Source organism: Penicillium taxi, assembly GCF_028828555.1.
Source record: "Penicillium taxi strain IBT 34144 chromosome Unknown utg000001l_segment0_segment0, whole genome shotgun sequence".
Classification (NCBI taxonomy): domain Eukaryota; kingdom Fungi; phylum Ascomycota; class Eurotiomycetes; order Eurotiales; family Aspergillaceae; genus Penicillium; species Penicillium taxi.
In genome coordinates this window covers 3747735-3769500 of record NW_026643203.1, presented here as the reverse complement: position 1 = coordinate 3769500, position 21766 = coordinate 3747735, and the positions used below count along the sequence as shown (strand labels likewise).

General features: G+C 46.9%; 8 protein-coding genes across 8 annotated transcripts; 2 read left to right on the top strand and 6 right to left on the bottom strand.

Annotated features, from left to right (window-relative positions):
* Positions 1-420: 420 nt before the first annotated feature.
* N7495_001346 (condensin subunit YCG1) lies at positions 421-3911 on the bottom strand (the record flags this gene model as incomplete). The annotated part of the gene is made up of 2 exons (XM_057204016.1): positions 421-1806; positions 1860-3911. The coding sequence occupies 2 exons, from the start codon at positions 3909-3911 to the stop codon at positions 421-423; spliced, it is 3438 nt and encodes a 1145-aa protein (XP_057068089.1).
* Positions 3912-4161: 250 nt separating this feature from the next.
* Positions 4162-5331, top strand: N7495_001345 (cysteine synthase A; the record flags this gene model as incomplete). The annotated part of the gene is made up of 2 exons (XM_057204015.1): positions 4162-4276; positions 4337-5331. The coding sequence occupies 2 exons, from the start codon at positions 4162-4164 to the stop codon at positions 5329-5331; spliced, it is 1110 nt and encodes a 369-aa protein (XP_057068088.1).
* A 267-nt stretch (positions 5332-5598) lies between these two features.
* Positions 5599-6245, bottom strand: N7495_001344 (translocation channel protein TIM22; the record flags this gene model as incomplete). The annotated part of the gene is made up of 3 exons (XM_057204014.1): positions 5599-5937; positions 6004-6099; positions 6153-6245. The coding sequence occupies 3 exons, from the start codon at positions 6243-6245 to the stop codon at positions 5599-5601; spliced, it is 528 nt and encodes a 175-aa protein (XP_057068087.1).
* Positions 6246-6817: 572 nt separating this feature from the next.
* N7495_001343 (DUF4048 domain-containing protein) lies at positions 6818-8712 on the bottom strand (the record flags this gene model as incomplete). The annotated part of the gene is made up of 2 exons (XM_057204013.1): positions 6818-7010; positions 7076-8712. The coding sequence occupies 2 exons, from the start codon at positions 8710-8712 to the stop codon at positions 6818-6820; spliced, it is 1830 nt and encodes a 609-aa protein (XP_057068086.1).
* A 1832-nt stretch (positions 8713-10544) lies between these two features.
* On the bottom strand, positions 10545-12635 carry N7495_001342 (STE20 family serine/threonine-protein kinase; the record flags this gene model as incomplete). Its single annotated transcript, XM_057204012.1, has 6 exons — positions 10545-10797; positions 10853-11497; positions 11555-12156; positions 12216-12383; positions 12448-12515; positions 12587-12635. The coding sequence occupies 6 exons, from the start codon at positions 12633-12635 to the stop codon at positions 10545-10547; spliced, it is 1785 nt and encodes a 594-aa protein (XP_057068085.1).
* A 432-nt stretch (positions 12636-13067) lies between these two features.
* Positions 13068-14850, bottom strand: N7495_001341 (FAD-binding oxidoreductase; the record flags this gene model as incomplete). The annotated part of the gene is made up of 2 exons (XM_057204011.1): positions 13068-13100; positions 13258-14850. 2 exons carry the CDS (start codon positions 14848-14850, stop codon positions 13068-13070), a joined length of 1626 nt encoding a protein of 541 aa, XP_057068084.1.
* Positions 14851-17748: 2898 nt separating this feature from the next.
* N7495_001340 (uncharacterized protein) lies at positions 17749-18518 on the bottom strand (the record flags this gene model as incomplete). Its single annotated transcript, XM_057204010.1, has 3 exons — positions 17749-18245; positions 18309-18348; positions 18408-18518. The coding sequence occupies 3 exons, from the start codon at positions 18516-18518 to the stop codon at positions 17749-17751; spliced, it is 648 nt and encodes a 215-aa protein (XP_057068083.1).
* Positions 18519-19841: 1323 nt separating this feature from the next.
* On the top strand, positions 19842-21753 carry N7495_001339 (uncharacterized protein; the record flags this gene model as incomplete). Its single annotated transcript, XM_057204009.1, has 3 exons — positions 19842-20256; positions 20314-21295; positions 21720-21753. 3 exons carry the CDS (start codon positions 19842-19844, stop codon positions 21751-21753), a joined length of 1431 nt encoding a protein of 476 aa, XP_057068082.1.
* Positions 21754-21766: the final 13 nt, after the last annotated feature.

The following is a 21766-nucleotide window of genomic DNA, read 5'->3' as shown; positions in this document are numbered from 1 at the left end:
GTGGATCCCTGTCAAATTCCAGAGAAATGGGCCCATGCTTTAGAGTAGACGAGATAAGATATTATGAGCTATTAGGAGAGAAACACCTAAGTTTAGACCATAGCCCTAAAGTAGAAACTGTAACTGGCCTTTGACTCGAGATACTCAAAGGTATTAAATACGTAAAGAACTCTTGAAGGAACAAACAGTAATGGGAAAATCACGTGGCGTTGGGTATACATCGAAGCATACGTCGAAGCCCTAACTTATTCCATTCCAACGCAAGACTCATACTGCAAAATTGAAACTTCTGTACTCTTCATAATAATAATAATAATAAAAATAAGACCACATAGAGTTCGAACCCTACCCCCCACCCCAAATCCACGAAACTCGATAAACGCCATCATGAACACTGAACAACAGAAAATCATTTATTCATCAGTCAGTGACCTCATCCTTAATCACAGTACCTCTGCTAGTATCAAGATCATCTTCATCTTCCTCCATAATACTAGGCTCAATACGACGACCGACTTCAACGGAGGGACGAATCCTTCCTGTTTGAATACCGCTGTCTCCTTCATCTTCTTCCATGATGCTGGGTTCCACGGAGACATGACGACGACTTGCAGCACCAAAAGGCTCGACAGAGCGCCGAACACTCGCTGACCGAACGCTACCAGCGTCACTCTCTAGATCTTCGGTGCCTGCACGGGGCCGTACACTGGCGGCCCGGGCATCTTGGGCAACTGCAAGGATCTTGAGAACTGCATTCTTGGCCTTGACCAAGGCATTTCGACTGGATGCCTCACCAGCAAGACCCTCCTCAATCGTCTGGTCTAAGAGGTCCTTGACTTCATGAGCAAGCTGGACATTGTTGGGATCAATCTCGAGTGTCGCGGCACTTCGAACGCTAATACGGAGCTGGTCATCGCCACCCTCAGGAGCACGGGATCCAGCGCGGGTGGAAGTGGAAGGAAGTGTCGGGGCGGCAATGTAAAGTTTGCTCAAGAGTGAGAAAACTAGCTTGCGTTCATCTTTCGAGCAACGATTGCTACCAGCACTGATGCCCAGAACGCGCTCCAGGATGTCTTTGACTAGGGCCAAGTGTACCCACCCACAGGCAGTCGAGCTGGCAGTGCCACCAATCATAACACGCTCACCACCAAGACCAACAACGCGGCGCTCATCAGTCCATTCAGCTAGCATTCCAATAACACCTGTCATCAATGCCTTGACTTCGCGCTCGCCAACACTCGCGTCAATCTCACCGTCACTGTCCTCTTCAGCCTCAAGCGAATAGTGCTCCTCAGCCGCATTCATGACCCCGCGAATAATCGGTACAGACACCCGCCGCATTCGCTGAGTGTTTTCTAACCGTGAGTGACAGTAAACAGGGAAGAAATAAGCCAGGGACTGTCGGAATGCCGGATTCTCTCGTGTGCGAGGATGGAAGAATGATATCACGAGGGACTGCAGCAGTGTCTCAACAGCATTCTCGTTGTATTCTTGAATAGTGGATGGTATGTTGGGGTCTGAAGGAGTGAAGGTGTTGGTAAGGAGAAGCTTTGAGAGTGCTGTGGCGGCAGCCGACTGCACGCTGGGAGGAGCGTTGGCCTTCAAGGCACGTGAAAACACCTTGAGCAAGGGTTTGTGAACGGCTGACGGTGTCACTGTCTCGCCGTCAGATTGTGTGACGGGAGTGAGCAGCGACGGATGGGTTGTAACCATGTCACAGATGATCTGCAAGGCCGTTACCTGCAGACCGTCGTGTCCCTTGCTGTAGCAGTGGATGAAGAGTGTCATATTCTCCTCAGCGAGGTTCTATTAGTGCACGTTAGAAATGGCAATTCGCGTTCAGAGGGGCGGAAGCGGACCTTATCAAGTAGACAGCACAGGCCCAGACAGAGCAAGCCACGTTCCCGAATTGGTGCCTCGTGGCTTCGCACAGCAGGAACAACGAGATTGTTCAACATGGTCACCAAGTTAATGTTCTGCTGTAGGTGGCCTTGGACATTTTGAAGCATACACTGCGCAATGTGCAGACACTTCATGTTGACCACGATCTCACGGAGAATCTTGGCCTTAGCTTCTTCCTTATTGAAGGGTACATCATCTTCACTCGCTGGAGTCTCAGACCGGTGTCGGCTACTGGCATCATCACTGATCTCAGATTTGGCAGACACAAAGCTGTCGTCAGTGATAATTGTGTCGTGAACCTCAGCAATGGCTTCTAGAACCACACTGCAGAATTCACTCTCGGCTGCATTGTCAGGGCCGCATACGCACCTTAGCGTCTCAACTGCGAGCTTTGTACATTCCTCTGGCAATTCTGGAACGGCCAGTGACTCTCGGAGAAGGGAAAACATCTTCCGCCGGCCTACCTCATCGCTGTAATCAAGTGTGATTGCGATGTGCAGCAGTTGCTCGACGATAAATTCTTGCTCAACAGCATCGTCATCGTTGTCATCTCCCGTTTCCTTTGCGGTCTTCTTTCTTTGTAGTAAATCGGTCGTATATTTGGAAAGGTAGTATGCGAGCGCCGTAACTTCCGGCATTTTGTCATCTGCCAGGCTTTCGTACTTGCCATCATTTTCCACACGGCAAAAGTCATTGAATGACCGTAGGAGGAAAGCCGATTCTCCTGATAAAGACTCCCAGTAAGGTTCGTCGAAAACCACCGACTCCCGATAGTCAGGTCGACCCTCCCAGAAGCTGCGCATCGCCTCATGGGCAATGCCGCTCTCCATACCGGAGTTGACCACGTCAATTCTTTCCAAGAGTTCTAGCAAGGCATTTGTGTTGGGAGCCGAGCGTTGACCGGTTGCACCGTCCTCGCCACTATTGGTACCAGCGCAGTCTTCAACCCAGCGGTCGTAGAACAGCTTACCGGTAGCTTTGCGAACACTTTCATCGCGGTCTCTTAAGCCCCAGCGGAGGAGCTTTTCTCTCATAGATAGGGACAGGTGGCGAAAATCGCCAAGGGTTGGCAAAAGACGCGAATACAACGTGCGTCTTGTCGGGGCATCGAGATCGCGGGCACGTTCAAGGAGATACGGCAGGGTAACGGGGGCAAGCGGGAGATTAGTGAGAAGATTCTTACGAACATCGGCGCTAGTATCATTTTGCATAATTTCAATCAGCTTCTCCAGCAGAGCCGTAGTGTTGTCCTCGTTATCATCTTCGTCGTCATTGCCGGCCAATCGTGCAAGTCCCAGAACAGCTTGCACACGAACGGTTGATTCCTTGTCACGCATGCGCTTGAGCAAGCCCTGTCGAATTATGTGGTAGAGTTCGTCATCAATCGACTCGAGTGCATTGACAATATGGGCGACAATCTGAGTCGCACGGAACCGTACCATTTTATCTTTGGAGCTGAGAACAGGCACTATCAAGGACACGATACTGGAGGTTAGTCGCGAAGTGGGTGTCTCCGGTGCTGTGTGCATCTCCTCTTCATCCTCGGCCTTCGAAGCAAATAATTCTGCATCCTTCTCGGATGCATGGGTGAGGAAGGCATCCATAAAGCGAAGAATGCGATCACCGACAGGTTCAGATTTCTTGATAGGCAAAATTCGAAGCATGCAACGCCCAACCTCCACGTTGAACTCTCTCTCCGGAACCGATTCTTCCTCGGGAATCACCACATCCACCTGCTCCTGTCCTTTTTTCTTCTGGGCAATACCACAGCAAATTTCTTGAATTTTCCGCAAGCGCACCACCAGCTTACGGTGACCGGTAGTTGAGCGCTGCGCATCTGCAAAAATGGTACACACATCACGACGGAGGTTTGGCGATGTTTCAGGAAGCGCCGCCTCTTCGGGAATCGCAAATGATGGGGGCACTGAGGGGGCACGCCCCGCTGAAGGTTGTGCCGACGACCTACGCGTTGTCGCGGAGGTGGAACGTGCGGCGACTCGGCCGGGCATAGTGGGCGTTAGTTATCAAGGCGCAATTAGCAAAGAGAAAAAAGCATGAGCATTGCAGGACCGCATCCACAGATGAAAGCAAGGAGAGTGCGGGCGGTAAACAAACAGCCCAAACGGGGAAAGACGATAAGATATCACGTGCATGATGACTCAGCCCGTAATCGGAGTTAACTATGGATGATGTGATTGAGGCTCGATTTAAATTGTAGATTCACTTTTAAGAGGATTTTCGCGATTGATTTACTGTAGGATGTTCCGGCACAGTATCCGGCGCTTTGGTACCACGGCCATTCGTGCCGCCAATGCACCATCATACACGTCTAAAGTATCTACTGCTCAAGGTGTTGTAAATGGTCTCACAGAAGGTATGTCGACTTTCCATGCGATTGTGGAATCCTCTATTTAACGACAGCTCTTTGATCTAGCCATTGGTAACACACCACTCATTCGGCTTAAGAAACTTTCCGAGGAAACCGGATGTAATATTCTGGGTAAGGCGGAGTTCCAGAACCCTGGTGGAAGTGTGAAAGACCGTGCCGCGCTTTTTGTCGTCGAGGACGCCGAGAGAAAGGGACTTCGCCCTGGTGGTACCGTAGTTGAGGGTACTGCCGGCAACACTGGTATCGGTCTTGCGCATGTGTGTCGATCAAAAGGTTACAAGCTGGTGATCTACATGCCCAACACCCAGGCCCAGGGTAAAATCGATCTGCTTCGCCTGCTAGGTGCTGAGGTGTACCCGGTCCCTGCCGTCGCATTCGATAACCCCGAGAACTACAATCACCAGGCCCGTCGCCATGCTGAATCCTTGGAAAATGCCGTATGGACGAACCAATTCGACAACATTGCCAATCGCCAAGCGCACATCGAGACTACTGGCCCGGAGATTTGGGCTCAAACTAATGGCAAGCTTGACGCTTTCACCTGTGCTACTGGAACCGGTGGTACTCTGGCTGGTATCACTCGCTACCTTAAGGAGGTCAGTGACGGTCGAGTTAAGAGCTTCCTGGCCGATCCTCCAGGAAGCGTTCTCCACAGTTACATCCAGAGCGGTGGTAATTTGATCGACCGATCCGGTAGCAGCATCACCGAGGGCATTGGCCAAGGTCGTGTCACCGACAACCTGCAGCCTGATATTGACCTCTTGGATGGCTCGTTGAACATCAGTGACGAGAAGACCATTGAGATGATCTACCGTTGCCTGGATGAGGAGGGTTTGTACCTCGGTGCTAGTTCTGCCCTGAACGTGGTAGCTGCCAAGGAGGTCGCTGAGAAGCTGGGCCAGGGCAGCACCGTGGTAACAATTCTGTGCGACGGAGCGTACCGATACGCTGATCGGTTGTTCTCCAACACTTGGCTCGAGAGTAAAAACCTACGGGGTTCCATTCCTAAGCGCTTGGAAAAGTACATCGTGTTGCCTTAGACCTGTGTATATGTAACAAATATATATGTGAATAGTATATCAATTGAAATTTGTCTAGTCTTTTGCTTCTCGGGCGTTGATCAACCACCTGGGCAATAAATCATGACGAAGATTACCATATAATACAGATGAGTGGTGAATGAAAAAACGCCCCTTATGCTCCCATTTCACCCCAAAGATTCGCCCAGGAAAAGTGTCGTTTAAAATGTACAGATCGAAGAAACGTCGAAGTCGGACTTCGTGTAGGCTGATAAGCCATAGCAATATTTAGTCGTCAGACGCAGGCATTCGCATGTAAGCATCAATAGCAGCACTGAACGCCGCAAAGCCCGCGCAACCGAAAGCTGCCGCCTGCGGACCAGCCTTAGCACCCAGAATACCACCAGTGACACAACCAGCCGCGACGCTGTTAGTGAGATCGTTCTTCGCGCGCAGACCCTCGATACAGCACTCTGTTCCAGAGTAGAGGGCACCAACGATGCCAAAATTCTTAGCAGAAGACCATGAGCGCGCTCCCATATCCTTGAAGCCGATGCGCACTTGCTGGCGCCAGGGGAGGTTTGCGATTTCGCGACCTTGGGGTGTGAAGGATGAGTCGTAGGACATCTAGTGTGAGGTCGGGGTTAGTCATTATAACTGAAGATGTGATTTTGATTTTTTTGAATGACTTACACTAGCCATGAAGAGACCGAATGCACCGCCTAGAGCGAAACCCATTGTACCGGAGATGACGGTCTTAATAGGACACGATTCCATACCGCGTTGCATCTGCAAACAGAAGGTTAGGGCTAATTCAGGAGATCTGTTATAAATCCACATACCATCTTCACCATAGCAGCTTCCTGTTCACTCATTCCAGCCGTCTGGTTTCCTCCCATGCCCATGGGGCCTACCGGCATGCCTGATGTGTTCATATTGGCGGTAGTGATGATTCTGCTAGGATGATGGAAGGGTCAATGATTTTCGGATATTGATCGTTGTGACAAGATATCGATCCAATTCCGATATTTAGGGCCCGAGAGAAAAGGTGATAACCCTAAGAAGAGGTAAGTACTATCAATTTAGCCAACGCGGAGCTTTTGCGGAGCAAATTTATTTATTCGGGGAACCATAGAGGCCGGTTCCGCATTTATATCACGTGATATGTGAAATCTACAACGGCGATGCATAAATAACTAACGGGCATCTCATTCTCGATTGTAGAAAAAAAAGAGTCTGTATATTTGAAGTAATCTCAGTCTTTTATAAACAGCTTTTATAACAAGCCAGCAAAGATAGCCAGATGCCTTCAAAAAGACGCAATATAAAGAACAAAACGCTTTCGTGGGTTGAACAATCGTAGCCCTGCATAATACCGTTGATGCCGTGTCGTGCCAATTCACCCTCAACGGAGGCCCACGCAGACGGGGCCGAAGAAGGCAATGGAGTAAATATTTACATGAAATTGGGAAAGGGGAAGGGAAAAAAAACATTCGAGACTCAACATTTAGTCCTTCTTGCTGCTTTTACTAAGGGAAGATCGCTCCGGAGAGGGCGAAAGACTTCGCTCCCACTCAGCCATGAGATTGGAAGCGGTTCGCTGGAGCTTTGACGGAGCGAGCTTGGTGATGATAGGCCAAGGTATACCTTCAGTCACACTGGTGTCGGGAATAGAAGATATAGGGTTCCACTCGCCAAAGCTAGGGAGCGTGTTAGGAATAAAAGGGATGGGAGATGGAAACAAAGGTGAAATTTTTTAACGTACCTAGCACTTGTACGTGGACTACTACCTTGTGTTGTCGGAGAATGGTCTGGCTTGGATGACTCGAATGTCGATCTACTAGACGAAGGCGTATGTTTTGTCGGTACGGGCATTGGTGTATCCCACAAATCCCAGTTATCAGTAGTGTCGTCCTCTACTCTCGCGGAGGGTTCGGAGTGGTGATCGGGATTTTTGCGTTCTTTCGTGCCCTGCGGGGTCGTGGAGTTGCTGGGATTGCCGGAACTGCGGCGAGTGGCGAGAGGCTTCTGCGCTGGTGAATCAACACCAAATTCATGCCAGAAAGACGCGTCTATGGCCGCCGTCTCGGTTTCTTTACCAGATTTTGACTCGGCCAAAGCCCTGCCGCGTGATGATGAGGATGATCGGGAGTTGCTGGCTCCTGCGATTGATAGTCGCTCCCGACTCCGGGACACGAGGGAATCTCGTTTACGCGCATGAGGTGGTGCTAGAGAATTCGATGGTGAGGTTCGTGATTCGGTTGCGTTAATGCCTTCTTCGCCCACGGTGGCTTGTCGGATGTCCTCGAGGAATGTCCAAAGACCTTCGCGGAAATCGGAAGCCATTTGCTTGCCAGTGCGCATGAGTGCCTCGCGCGATGGGGGTGGCATGGTTTTTCGCCATTGCGCAAGTAAATGTTCGGGCACCTCACTCTCATCGACAGATACAGGCATATGGTTGGTATTCTTGCGCTCGACTGATGGTAACGTAGCTGAACGTGGGGTTCTTCCGATATGATGATCTCCATGATGTAGACTATGGCCAATATTCGAGGAGATGGACGGAGTGACCGGCGATAGAAGTGAAAGGGTACGTGTATGAGAGCCTGTGAATACACGCCGACCGTTGGAGGAAATGGTAGTGCCCGGTGTTGCTCCGGTGCGCCAAACTGATCGCCGGTCTAGCTCCCGGCTCATTCGCTCTTGTGAGCCGACTGAGCTGACACTTTGCTCTCGGCGATGCGAATTCGAGCTTGGGACTGGGCCTGAGCTTGAACCTGAGCCTGAACCTGAACCTGAGCCTGAACCTGAACCTGAGCCTGAAGCGTCTGTTCCACCAAGATCGGGGAACCGAAGCGATTGCATCGGCTCAGCGTGAAGTCTAATCTCAGCTCGTTTCTTCTTCTGCTCCGTTAGAGCCCACTGTCTTTTCAGTGCTTCGAGATCCACCTCGGCCCGCTGCAGCTCCTCCCGGAGGTCCATCACCCTTCGTTCCTGCGAAGCGATAGCTCGCAAAAAGTCGTAGCCATCGTCCTCGAGGTCAAAAGGCATCGGAAACCCAGGGGAAGGTCGGGATGAATTTGGGCCGGGAGTCATAGGTCCTGGAGAGCCAATACTTGGAGTAGCTGGCGTAGCTGGGATTTGATGCGGCACGTTGATGGGAAAGTTCAAAGTCAGACGTTTAGCATGGCGAGTAGCGGGACTGGATCGGGAAGACAGCGATGGTGGTTTCTGGTTGAGAAGTGATGGGGATCGCGAAATTCTGGACTTTGGAGTTTCCTCGGACAATGACTGCGGTTGCATTGGAATTGAGGTGTCGACTAAAGGTGTGGAAGTCTGGGACGCATCCGGCGATGAGCCTTGGGTGAGAACATCACCTGCCTGGGAACTAAAACTCTCCATGATGGGCCAGCCAACAAGGAGAGGATCAAATATTTTATTGAGAAAGGAGTATGAACATGGGAAAAACTAAAGAAGAGAAAGGAAGAAAACGAATGACAGGTGAGTCTGGACGGCTCTCTTCTCCTGAGCCCACAGCGGGCCTGGCCACGGGTGTTTCAGGGGGCGTCGACTTTAGCTGAGTTTATTTAAACCTTTTGGGGAATTTGAATGAAGATCCCACTAAGAAGGATCTCTCGTTTCTCATTAAATCAATTCTCACTGGAGAATAGAGAGACGGCTGAGGCTGGTGTGGTAAGTAAGTATTTGAGGAGTGACATCCAAGTACAATCTTTTGATGTACACCATATAGTAACATTAGGGCTAAACGATTGACATCGTTCCAAGGTTTCGCTAAAAGAACATTCTTTCCCAATGTACAGAACATGGAATTGAGGATGAAACTAGTAAATCGATCCTGATCACTCAGCATCGAAGATCGATCCCTGTCAGCGTCGACAAGTCAATCGGATCCAGAGGGTAGTTAGACTCCTATGTTTAGTCCTAATGCAAGAAACCTGAACCCACTTTCAAGGTTCCACGATGTTATTTAATCTACTCTAAATATACATAGGTAACTACCTTAATTAGGGGGTGGTAAAAATAGCCAGTGAAATCAAGGCCAAATAGTGAGATACCGGCTCAGGAGCCAATCTATCACGACTTCCATGTACTCCGTAGTACTATGCTTAATCTTAGGTTACATGTACACGTGGACAGGTACAACGTGGAAGAATCCTAGAAAGCTACTTACTAATCGACATGTACTTCAACACTTCAATCTTCCATTGCAAGACTCTAACATAGGGAATTTGAATCCATATTTCATACAGCCTTGGAACACGTACTCGGTTGTAAATCTAAAAACTACGCCGCATACTCTTACTCCATTACTCCGTACAACAACGGCCACGGTTGCCGCTACTTTCGACTCCACAAGAAACGAAGCCCCACCCGCGCCGCGTGGAGAGAGAAAAGACTCTATGTAATTACTGTGTAATAAGTTCTACTCTTGTTCAGGGGGAGCCCGATTTCCCTTATATTTTAGAGACCTCTAAACCATACTAGTCATATTTCGGAATCTACTCCGTGTATGTCTGAGCATACACATGCATAATCTCTTCAATGTTATGCTTCGCAGTTCACTATCCTTGAAGTAGAAGAGGGATTGACGTTGGCATCAGACATGGACAGATGCAAACATATTGTACATATTGTTACATGACATCTGAACATACACGACCAGCCGCTCTAAAGGCCCAGGTATTTAAGAAGTATGCGAAGGGTTACAGTGGAATTGACTGTCCAGAATTATCAAGAATAATTACATCATAGATGTGCATTCAACTCGCTCTTTGTGGACACCATAATACGTGGTATTGAAAAGCTCCCCCTTGCTGTACAAGGGCCAGGGGGCAAAGTATCTATTGAGAATGGAAAAAAAAGGCAAGGAGGCCATCCATAAATCCACCAAGCAAAAGACGTCAAGTCAGAACAGTATGTAAAAAGAGATCCAATACGGATCCAGAGATCATCAGCGGGATAAACAAAATCATTATTTCCTCCAGATTTTAACAGAAAACTCCAGAACCAGTCCAGCCCCAACAAAGGAAAATAAAATGACACGATTAATGATCGGACGTCATGAGCACAAATGTACTCAGACAATGAATGCGGGAATGAACACAAGGGGAGATTATAAACAGGCCGAAAACGCCAATATGGTCTATCCAACGATGAAGCAGGAGCATAAAAGAAGGGGGAAAGTATTGCACTTGGTCCGAGCGTGCATAGTATTAGTATCCCCAACGGTTGCGAAGTCCTTCTGCCCATCGTTGGTAGAGAACATCGGAGAGCTGTTTGGTGTGTTCCATGCCGGTCACATTTTGGCCGGGCAGATTGGCGGGAGGTGAAGTGGGAGATTCATTCGCTTGTGTCGGTTGACGGTGGCGTTTGAGGTGGGGGTTGCTTTGGGCTAGCACAAGGCGTTGTTGCTTGGGGGAGTCAGAGTCCCTTTCTGCAGGAAGCAAGGAGCAAAGGCGTGGATCACTTAGATGCTGTTAGTTTATGGCCATACAGTAGGGTTAGCTGACGAATGACTTACGATTGAAGTTTGTCATTCATGGACCGGATGATGTGGTAGAGCCCTTCAGGATCGACCATTTCCAGATCGCTGAAGGCCTCGGCTAGTCGAGATATAGCCTCACGCTTCTCGCCATCAGCAGTAGTAGAAAGTATTTCCTGACAAGAAAGTCCAACTGCTTTGCTGTATGCGCGACGTCCTAATTGTGCTTCTTTGCTGGATGTATCGATAGAAATAGGCTTAGGACTGATATTCTCATCAAATCCAGGTGGGGTCTTGATCACGGTGTTCTCATTAGGAGCTTTGTCTGACACACGGCGGAAGTGTCGAACGGTGGATGTGCTGTTTCCATAGCTTAGATCTACACCCAAAGGCTGTTTCACGCCACTGGATCGTCGCTTAGTGTTGGTACGACGAATTGAAGGTGAGCGTTCAGCACCCGGGGTTCGTCTGACGGTAGAGTTGGCCTGGTGCTTCGGAGGTGGCGGTGGTGGAGAAAGGTGCATGTCCTCCATCAGCTGGGCAGGGTCGGTATCGTATTCTTCATCATCCAATGTACTCCAGTCTCTACCCTTGGGAACCCACATACTTGGTGGTCCCTTGACGGTATCAAAGACCCAATCGTCATCATCCTCCTCATTAACCATTGACTTGGGCATATTTGTGCTAAAGATTCATTGTTAATTGATATGCCCCCTGCCCAAATGATATGAGTGTTCTTACAGGGTCTCCGCGTAGTATTTCATGTCCTTCGCAATTCCTCGACCAGCGTCCCAATCTTGCTTGCGGTGAATCAATTCCTGTAGGCCGTCGGTCTTTCCAGCACCCCGAATAAACTTATGTCGCAGCAGCTCCTTTGCACTAGGTCGGCGATCAGGGTCCTTCGTCAGACATAGGTGAATAAATTCTTTGAACGTGGCGCTGTACTGGTTACCCTCAAGTCGTGGAGCGGAATTCTTGGGAATTAGGAAGAGCACTTTCATCGGATGCGTGTTGGCGTGTGGAGGCTCGCCATTGATCATTTCGATCGCGGTGATACCCAAAGACCAGATGTCTGCCTTGAAGTCGTATCCAGCCTGCTGGATAACTTCAGGGGCCATCCAGAACGGAGTGCCGACGAATGTGTTGCGCTGTGATTTGATATTGACAAGCTGTGCCGCGACACCGAAATCTGCCAACTTCACTTTGCCTGTATTTGAGAGAAGAACGTTCGCAGCCTTCACATCGCGGTGGATTTTTCCTTCGCTATGTAGGTAGTCTAAGCCTTGCAGTAATTGTTGGCAGACAATCGCGACATGCGCTTCGTTGAATACTCCTGGTTTTAACTTTGGCTAGTCAGCAAACGCAACTCGCGCGAGAAACCGAGCAATGATCGCAGACGTACCAAATCCAGACAGGATCCTCCTCCTAGATATTCCATGACGATCCAGAGCTTGTGCCCCTTCAGGAAGCTCGCTTTGTATTGTGTAACATAGGGACTGGCGCAAGTAGCCAGGACGGAAATCTCCTGTTGTATCTCCTGGATATCATCTTCGCTGGATTCGAGATCGATCTGCAACGGCAAAAGAAGTTAACAGGGACTCTATTTCGGTTACCTGCACGTCGAGGATGCATACATGTTTCACCGCGACAATTTCTCCGGTGTGTTTATCAATAGCTTTGTACACGGTTCCAAAGCTTCCGCCTAGCAAACAATAGGGGTCGAAAGTTAGTTGTATATTACACGAAAAGAATCCAGGATTATCAAGCACTCACTTCCCAGCTCCTCCATCACTTGATAACGGCTCGCCATATCTTCTGCCATGTTTCCGGCAATAATCGGTCCCGACTAGTAGCTCCGATCAGACAAGGCGGGCAACTACTTGAACAGGACTCATCCACGGGGGCTGATGAGGTTCAAGTTAAGCTGCGAGCTGGCACTATAAACTGCGTAGCTTTTCAATCGTGCAAAAGAGTGAGATGGAAGGATAGGTCAAGGGGTGGAGCACATATAACACCAATCGTCGGCCTAAACAACTTTCTTTTGGTCTCGCATGGCAACCAGTTGACACCTGAGGAATAAAGTGGGGAACTCTAATCTGTATCGGGACTAGTGTATAATAGATGCAAGGGTCAGCGTTGAATCTATCCAAATACAGAACTAAATAATCTAATTAATGAGGAAATTATTGTCCATTCATCCAATACCTTTTTATTTGATATACTACACACTCCACTTAGATGCTTTAACGATATTTCAAATGTACTTGTAGGGGTTCATGATACCATTCTGTAGACCTTGTTAGTAAAAGTTGGAATCGAAACGCACGGAGCACACAAGGCACAAGGAGCCACTGTAAACAAGAAAAAAGAGAAATAAACACGGGAGAGAAACGGCTCAAACGGCAAAAAACAGAGAAGGAAGAAAATTTCATCATCGGACTTACCGGGTCATATACTGCTTTCAGCTGCTTCATCAACTTGAGCGTAGTGTCGTTCTGACTATACCCGATGAACTCCCGCTTGGCAAGTCCCAAGCCGTGCTCAGCGCTGATACTGCCCTTCTTCTTTTGAATCCACTCATATACCCAAGGCTCAATGGCCTTCTCCACTTCCTTGTTGTACTGGCGAACGGACACATTCAGGTGCAGGTTTGAGTCGCCCATGTGGCCGTAGCCAGTAACGGCGCGGACGGGGAAGGAGTCATCATCACCAACGAAACCCTTCTCATTCAACCGCACCTTGAGGTCGTCGACCAATTGGTACAAGTCGGCAAGGGGAATTGACACATCATACTTGTAGGTACCTCCCAGGTGGCTCAAAGCCTCAGTGATACCCTCACGCCAGCGCCAGATGGCATGGAATTGGGTCTCGTCCTGAGCAAGCACACCGTCGGCAACAATCTCCTCACCCAAGACATGCTCAAGGAATGACTCCAGCTTGGCCATATCATGCTCGGCGTTGGAGCCGCTGGTCTCAATCAAACAGTAGAAGGGGTACTCACCCTCGAGAGGGTACTTGTTACCAGTAGATTCATTTACCAACTTCTGGCTGCGGCCATCCATCAGCTCGAATGCAGAGAGAATCTCAGAGAGTTGGCTCTTAGCTTCAAGGAAGGCCTGCTGCACCTTGTCGAAGCTCTCGAGACCAAAGTAGGCAACGTTCACGGCCTTGGGTCGCGGCGGGCAAATGATAGAGACAGCAGTCACAATACCCAAAGTACCCTCAGATCCAATGAACAGCTGCTTCAGATCATAGCCGGTGTTGTTCTTTCGCAGAGTAGACAGGGCATCAACGATGGTCCCGTCAGGTAGGACCGCTTCGAGACCTAGCACAGTTCCATGAAGACTTCCGTAGCGCAGTAGACGCAGACCACCGGCGTTGGTCGAAACGTTACCTCCTATGTGGCAGGAGCCCTTAGCACCCAGATCCAATGGGAAGAGGTAGTCACGCTCTGCCAGGTACTGGTCTGCAATCTCCAAGATGACACCGGCGTCAGCAACAAGAACACCAGAAGCCGGATCAAAGGACTGGATCTTGTTTAGACGTGACATGTTGATCACTATCTCATCGAAGACAGGCACGGATCCACCGACCAGGCCGGTGTTTCCACCCTGCGGGACAACAGCCAATTTGCGATCGTTGCAGTACTTGAGCACCTTGCTCACCTCCTGAGTGCTCTGGGGCTTTAGGACCAGTCGTGTATGGCCACGGTACTTGCGCATCCAGTCGCTGTTAAAGGGCTCAATGTCGTCCGTCGCATCAGTAGTCACTCCATCAATGACAGCCGACTGGGATCCCAACAGGCCCTTGAAGAAAGTGACATCGTCCGCGGTAACCTCGGCAAAATTTGGGTCGCGCTTGACACTGGGGTATGCGTCACTGGTATACTTGACCTGTCCGGCTCGAATGATGATGGTGGCAGAGAAGTTGCGGACGGTTGCAAGTGGTGACGAGGGAAGGGCTGGGCGGAAGGAGAGGCAAGGACGAAGCACTCTAGTGCGCCGCAAAGCAGCTGAGAGGTTCCGAGCACCAGACATGGTGATGTGCGTGGCAATGGGAGTGAGCAGAAAGAGGCATTAAATTCTGCCTTAGCTTTGGAGTGCCCGCTCCGACCTCCGCTCTCCGCTCTCTACAATTCGATTGCGCAATCAGCAATTTTCGGCACTTACTACTTCATGGAAGTAGATATAATTCATGAGATTGTTTGAAACCAATATATTGAAGTCTTCAGTAACTATCAAACATTGATAACAATTATTCACGACCTTGGAACTTTATCGAGACAATCAACGGAGGCATAAGTAGATTACTCATGATCGATAATGGACATTAGGTAATTCAGTTGATGTCAAGTAACTAACCCTAATAACTACTATTTATATATTTCTATAACTAAATAACTAGGTAGATGTTATGTGTCACTTGCATTTGAAATGCAACCCCTTTTGAATGACCCGGAGAATAGGTAAGGTAGGGTTTAAAGCACAGATACTGGTTTTTTTTTTTAAGAATCAAATATCTCTCCAGGGCTCCACGTTCTAATATAGGGCTTGTAAAGACTAGACAATGGATATGGATGCAGAAACTTGAAGCCTAGATAGAGTTGGAATACAGAGGATAAGCCATCTGAGCACCAACATCAGCTGCAGCAAGCTATCCATGGATGTCCATCGGAATAATCCAATCCGTGGATGGATAAATTACTACTTGTGCTTCCAAGACTGAGCAATTAGCTCACAAATATCTTGCCGGAGGATCAAAGGGAACCAATATTTCACGCCACATTTCAACTACTCCTTCTCATCCTATATTATATTCATAATTTACACTTAAACTATCACGTACGATCACAGGGTGTGGAGAACAGAGCTTCCCATCCGCTTAGCCGTACTTAAGCCCCTGTAGAACGCGGGCAATGGTCCAAAAGCCCTTAGCACCCAGCTACTGGATCACCGATCAACCAAGTCTTCCCGTAGCCCCCGGCTATCTTGACGTTAGTTCTTCTCTTGTTTACGGTAGCTTATCCGTATTGGCTCCTAACCCTTACAATATTTGAAATATAAATGGGCATGGGATTGCTCTTGGAGTCTGAACGAATGCCCGAGTCCTTGCAAGATCTGGTAAAAAAGCATACTTCTATTAAATCACTATAGAATTGGGAATGGGTGTCAATTGCTGAGACGATTAGCCTAGTTGGTAAAGCCATTACACCTTTGATCATTTTTAAAGGAAAACTCCCCAAACTTTATGTTTTCAAAAGGATATACCAGACTGGATTTATTCTACGTCCGAAGTTGGCTTTCAACTGGGCTTGGATGGCTAAAAGCAATCTTTTGCCTGAAACATCTATATCAGACTGATATCGATTACTTACAAGGTTATGTTAAATGGCCATTACAGCCATCTTAGTATCAGTTTAATATGGATTTATAAGCAGAATAAGGTAGAATTGGTACTTCTACCTGCTCATAACAGCCATAATCTTCAGCAACTGGCTTTAGGTACCTTCTCATCTACAAAAGCTAGATATTGGAATCAGATTAATGAGCTTTCTTATGTCTGATGCTAGCAGAGTCCCGAATCTCATGTTCCCTCCAATCTGGGAAAGGGCAAAGCAAAGAAAGGCAGTGCTAACTACATTGAAGCGGAATGGCAAGTCATAGATTCTACTTAGAATGGAGTGCAACTTGACGTCGAAAGCGGCATAAATTTCATTAAAAATCCTCTAGCTACCTCATCAACTGCTTCGCAGAATTGCGTTCTGATACTACGAATAAGCTGGTATCTAGGTACATTAAATACATGGGCACTAAGGTGAAATTATTATTTGGATTCACTAGATTTCTTAGCGGAGAACTCCTTCCGAGTATGGTTCTAATTAGGAGTACCTATCACTGCAAGGTAGTGCAGAAGGTTCATTGGAGACTTGTAGCTTTGGCGAAGCGAAAAGCTATGAGTTTTAATGGAGATAAGCAAAAAACTCGGCGTACACTCAAAAAATACTGGTCCCCAGTATCCCGGCTTGGGACTATTTAGTGTTCTGTAAAATCTGTACCAATTCTTGTGCGTTAATCCCTATTAACTCTAGCATTGAATATACTTGTCATTCGCTATCAAATTAGGCTCACCAATTTTCAGTTGATGAAATAAAGAGGTTTTGGAACCTTCCGGAGCCACAGAAGGTTCAATTCTCTGTAATTAGATTATTTGGAAAGACATTGAATTGAGATTTGTCTAATGTCTAAAAAATCATAATCGTGAAGTCTTACCAGAATCATTGTTTATCTCAAAAGAATCTTCCTCCCAGCTATAAGACATAGGCCTCCTAGCATCTTTCGCCTTCAGCTTCATAAGAGAGCCTTTTCTGCCATCTTGCTCAATCTTGGGTAGGTCGAAAATGATATGCTATTTCCTCTTCAACCTCCTTATTCCATTCTTCTAGTGACCATGTTCCATCCATCAGCTTTGTAGGATCAGAATCCCAGGCAAAATTCCTCCCCGGCACATTTTTCTCATCAATCGTAATCAGTATTAGACATGTGCATGGGTTGGGTATGGGTCCCATATGGGTATTTTTGATGCCTTAATGCCTGATTTTCGCCTCAACCTAAACTAAATTAGGGTAATTAGTGCCTTAGTGCCTAATTTTTGCCTCAATCTAGTACTAACTAGGTGACAAATATCACGTGAAATAAAAGTCTTGGCAAAAAGATGGGTTTATGGGCTGGGTGTGGGTTTTACTTCAAACCCATACCCAACCCATATGGGTTTTGGGTAAAATTTCTGACCCATACCCAGCCCATTGTGGGTTGGGTTGGGTTGGGTATGGGTTTACCCAACCCAATGAACATGTCTATTTATAGGTATATAGGAAGGAAATGATTCCATCCGATCGTAACTGACAAGTTTCATATCCGTATAGGTAAATTTAGCACTTAATCGACCAACTCTACCATCTCAACTGCTCCATGGGATCGTAGGAAATCGATAATTTCTGGATTTCCTAGTTTTATGGCAAGCTGAAGAGCAGATCCTTCAGGTAATCTGTCTTCGCGTGGACTAGGATAATGATCCAATTCTATCTCTCCATAAAATGAAAATGAAATGTTCACATTTGCCCTATACTGCACCAATAATTGAACAAGAGAAAGATTGTTGTTCTTGATTGCCTGGAATAAGGGTTGTCTTAAGCGTCGGAACCAGAATATCATTTCCTCATCTGATCGCACAGAAACCTCTGGTGGAGTTTTATACTCTGCCAAAAGAATATGAGCAAAATGCCCATCCTGTTGATTCATACTTTCTGAGAGCGCAAGAATACGGAAGATACGATCTGTACCCTCGATACTGAATCTGAATAATTCCTCATCTCGTTTTTTGACCGCTATAACCAAGCAAGGATCAATGCCGGGGCTTGAATTAAAATCGGCGCCTTTATTAAGAAAAAGTTGTAATAATTCTAGATCTCTTCGATGAAATACCTCATGGAAAACACTATGATAGCATTTTCCTGCGCCCGATGGATGGTCGGGTTCCTAGATAAGTTAGATAAATATTTACATAGGATATTTTCTTCATCAAATTTTTGACTTACCATACAGTTTGATTTCTCTTCCGGGAATTTTCGACCTGCGTATCGAAGGCCCTTTCTTGGATCATTGCAATTATAAACAGCATTTGGATCAGCACCCTTTTCAAGGAGCATTTTAAGAATTACTCTTTGATCGTTCTCAGTCGCACATCTTAAGATACAATATGAGTAAATTATTCGCTAGACACTAGGTATATAGAGAGTACTTAACTTACCTTAATACAGCATTTATATCATCACGCCCTGGAACATGGTATGATAAGAGAAGCTTAACCATATCTAGATTCCCTTGGAACGTCGCAACCCAAAGAGCACTACATGGCTCAAATTTCGCTTTATTGATCGCGGCTCCTTTATCAAGTAACATTGTCATAAGCCGACTATGATTATGAATCACAGACAACGTCAGAAGAGAGAATTCAAACTCTAAAGTTTGCATATTGACATCGCATCCTAGGGAGAGGAGATACTCTACTATAGATTCGTGGCCGTACTGTACTGCTAGGCATAGCGGATGTTCGGGCGGACACTCATGAGGTAGTCGCTTCACCCTATAACGTGCCCCATATATATGTTTGATGATCCGGTCAGGTCTTCTTGGACCCTGTGATCGAGATAATGGTATATCTGCCCCAAAGAAGATACACTTCTCTAGGATATGCATCATACCATGGCGAGCAGCACAATTCAATCCACCATTAGGGTCCCTAGCGTAGAGGAGTGGGTCAAATATGATGTTAAACCAGCGGCTAACAGATGTTAGGACCCCAAGTGCTGAGACAGGTAGAAAAATTGCAATAGAATCTAAAAGCTCTGGTGGGAGTGATGAAAAAGACATAATCACTGGCACTAAGGGATAATGATGTGCTAGTGAAGATTTCGTTTCATGGAAGTCCAGAATAAGCTCTGTATTCAAAAGGAACAAGAGAAAAGAAATAAAACAAAAAGAAAAAAGGAGGAAATTACTCGTAGTTCATTTATTGTTTGGCCTCCACGTATGGGCCGATCCGGTATCCGCGCTAACCGAACACAGGGGACGTGCTGGGATGTAGAATATCCGCGAATGTGGGTTATACGAGATACGTTAGAAAGGCCTTGACTTAATGACTTCTAACTAGGCCGATAAGATCAATTTCGATTACCTACTTTAACACATATCAATTCTTCTCCCATAGAGCAGACTGAGATTGTACAATCACATGGCTGTGATCCAGGAGGTTATGGCAAAGTAGCGTAGTTTGAAACCCCTGTATTTGCCAATAGTTTATCGCCTCATTATGCATGAATTTGACCACGTGTTTACCTTGAGCGCCAGTGCTAGGCATAAAAATAAAGAGTACGTCGCGACTTCAAACTTGGTCTTCAAGCGGCACTCACATATCCATAATCTTTGTCTGATTTTACATCCCGATCGGCTTCAATTATATGAATGTGAATATGGTTCAAAAGGCTTCGAATCGGTTTTCCTGTCCTGGGTGTGAAAAAAACAACTTTCGGAGTCTGAATAGCGTCAAAACCCATTTTTTAAGTCAGCGGCACACTTTTCAGTGTCCTGTTTGCCAAAATCCTTTCAAGGATGAGATGAGTCTTATACAGCATTATCAGAAGTATAATAAGTCCACTTCACCGGGTATACGAAACTATGTCCCTCGGGTGCTGTCACCAATTATACCATCATCAAGTACAGCGTTGATACCAGTTATGCAGTCGAGAGCAGTACAAACAGATTACCAGAACAAAGCCTTGGAACTCTTCAAGCAGGGTCTAGAGCTTCCATATGGCCAAGCGTTGAACCAAGCTATTCCACTTGCTTATATTCCAGTAATAAACTCTGAAAATGGGCCTACACTAGGTAAGGGATATCGAGTATACTCATTGATTAATCTAAAACTGATTTACATTTAAACAGAAGCTCCACAGCATGTTACACCTGGAGCCACACTTTATCAAGTTATACACCCTTCAGAGTACAATCTCATCTTGCGATACCTACGTTCAAGGTGCCATTCACGAGCTCGTCTCCAGACAGAAGGATACATGCCAAACCTTGAATATGTGGAAAACAAGAAACTGCCATGGAAGGGGTCTATTAGAAGAGATGACTTTCGAGCAAGACCTCGCAGTGGATTTCAGGCAGCGGGCAGTGTTTGTGCTATTGCTATTGACTGCGAGATGGTTGGAGTCCGACATGGTCGCCAAACACTCGCTTTTCTCAGTGCTATTGATTTTTTGACTGGGAAGGTGCTCATAAGTCAATTTGTCAATCCAGAAGAGAAGGTGATTGATTGGAGATTTAAGTTTAGTGGTGTGACACAGGAGATCATGAGTGCGGCTGTTCAATCTGGTGCAGCACTTGAAAGCTGGCGAGAGGCACGCAATAAACTATGGAAGTTTATGGATGATTCAACCGTCTTAGTTGGTCATTCTCTCAACTATGATCTCGAAGTACTAGGCATATCTCATGCGAACGTTGTTGACAGTTCAGTCTTGATTGCTGAGACAGTCTTCCCTTCCATCATATCAACAAAGACATTTCCCCGTCATTGGGCGTTGAAAACAATTGCAAAGGATCTCTTAAGCTTGGCTATACAGAATGGAGAGTGCGGCCATATTGCTTTAGAAGATGCATTTGCAGCACGAGATGTCGTCATCTGGTGCATCAGAAACCCGGAGGAACTTAAATCATGGTCAGAAATCTCTCGATTGCAGGAAGAGCAGAAACTCACACAAAAAAGACAAAGACATGGTAAAGGAAAGGTCAAGGGGAAGCTACCTGTCAGCAATTCAACTCAAAACTGGAAATATGATACTGGACAAGACTATCATCCCGAAGATATTCGATTGTCGGACTACGCGGAGGAGCTTGGATGGCCTGAAGGATACGACCCTTGGTCCGATTGATGTTGAATAGCCTCGTGGATTTTCTGAATAGGAAACTTTGGAACACTATTGTCGATCAACTACGTTGAAAGGACAGGGTTCACACGTTGCACTATATACACTGGAAAAGGGCATGGTTCGTCCTAGATTCTTAGTATATACGTTGTGCAAAGTGGTGTGAAGTGTGTTCGATTCATGTAGCTACTTGAGTTCCTAATATAGTCGTTCCCCCGTGACTAGGGGGTCTGTTTGTTCCGTTCCGGGTTTATGGTATTGCGCGATTGCAATATCCATGTTCCGACAGTCAGGGACCTACTTGGTGTTCGTCGACACTCTATAACAGGTGAGACTATGCGAAAGAATGTGCTACTTCGCAATGTCTTTCAAGTCAATTATCATGAGTCTGATGATCAGTCTAAGTCTTATGTATTTAAGGATAGTGAGAAACTACTTTGATGCTAGAAATTGAAATTTGTTGGTTG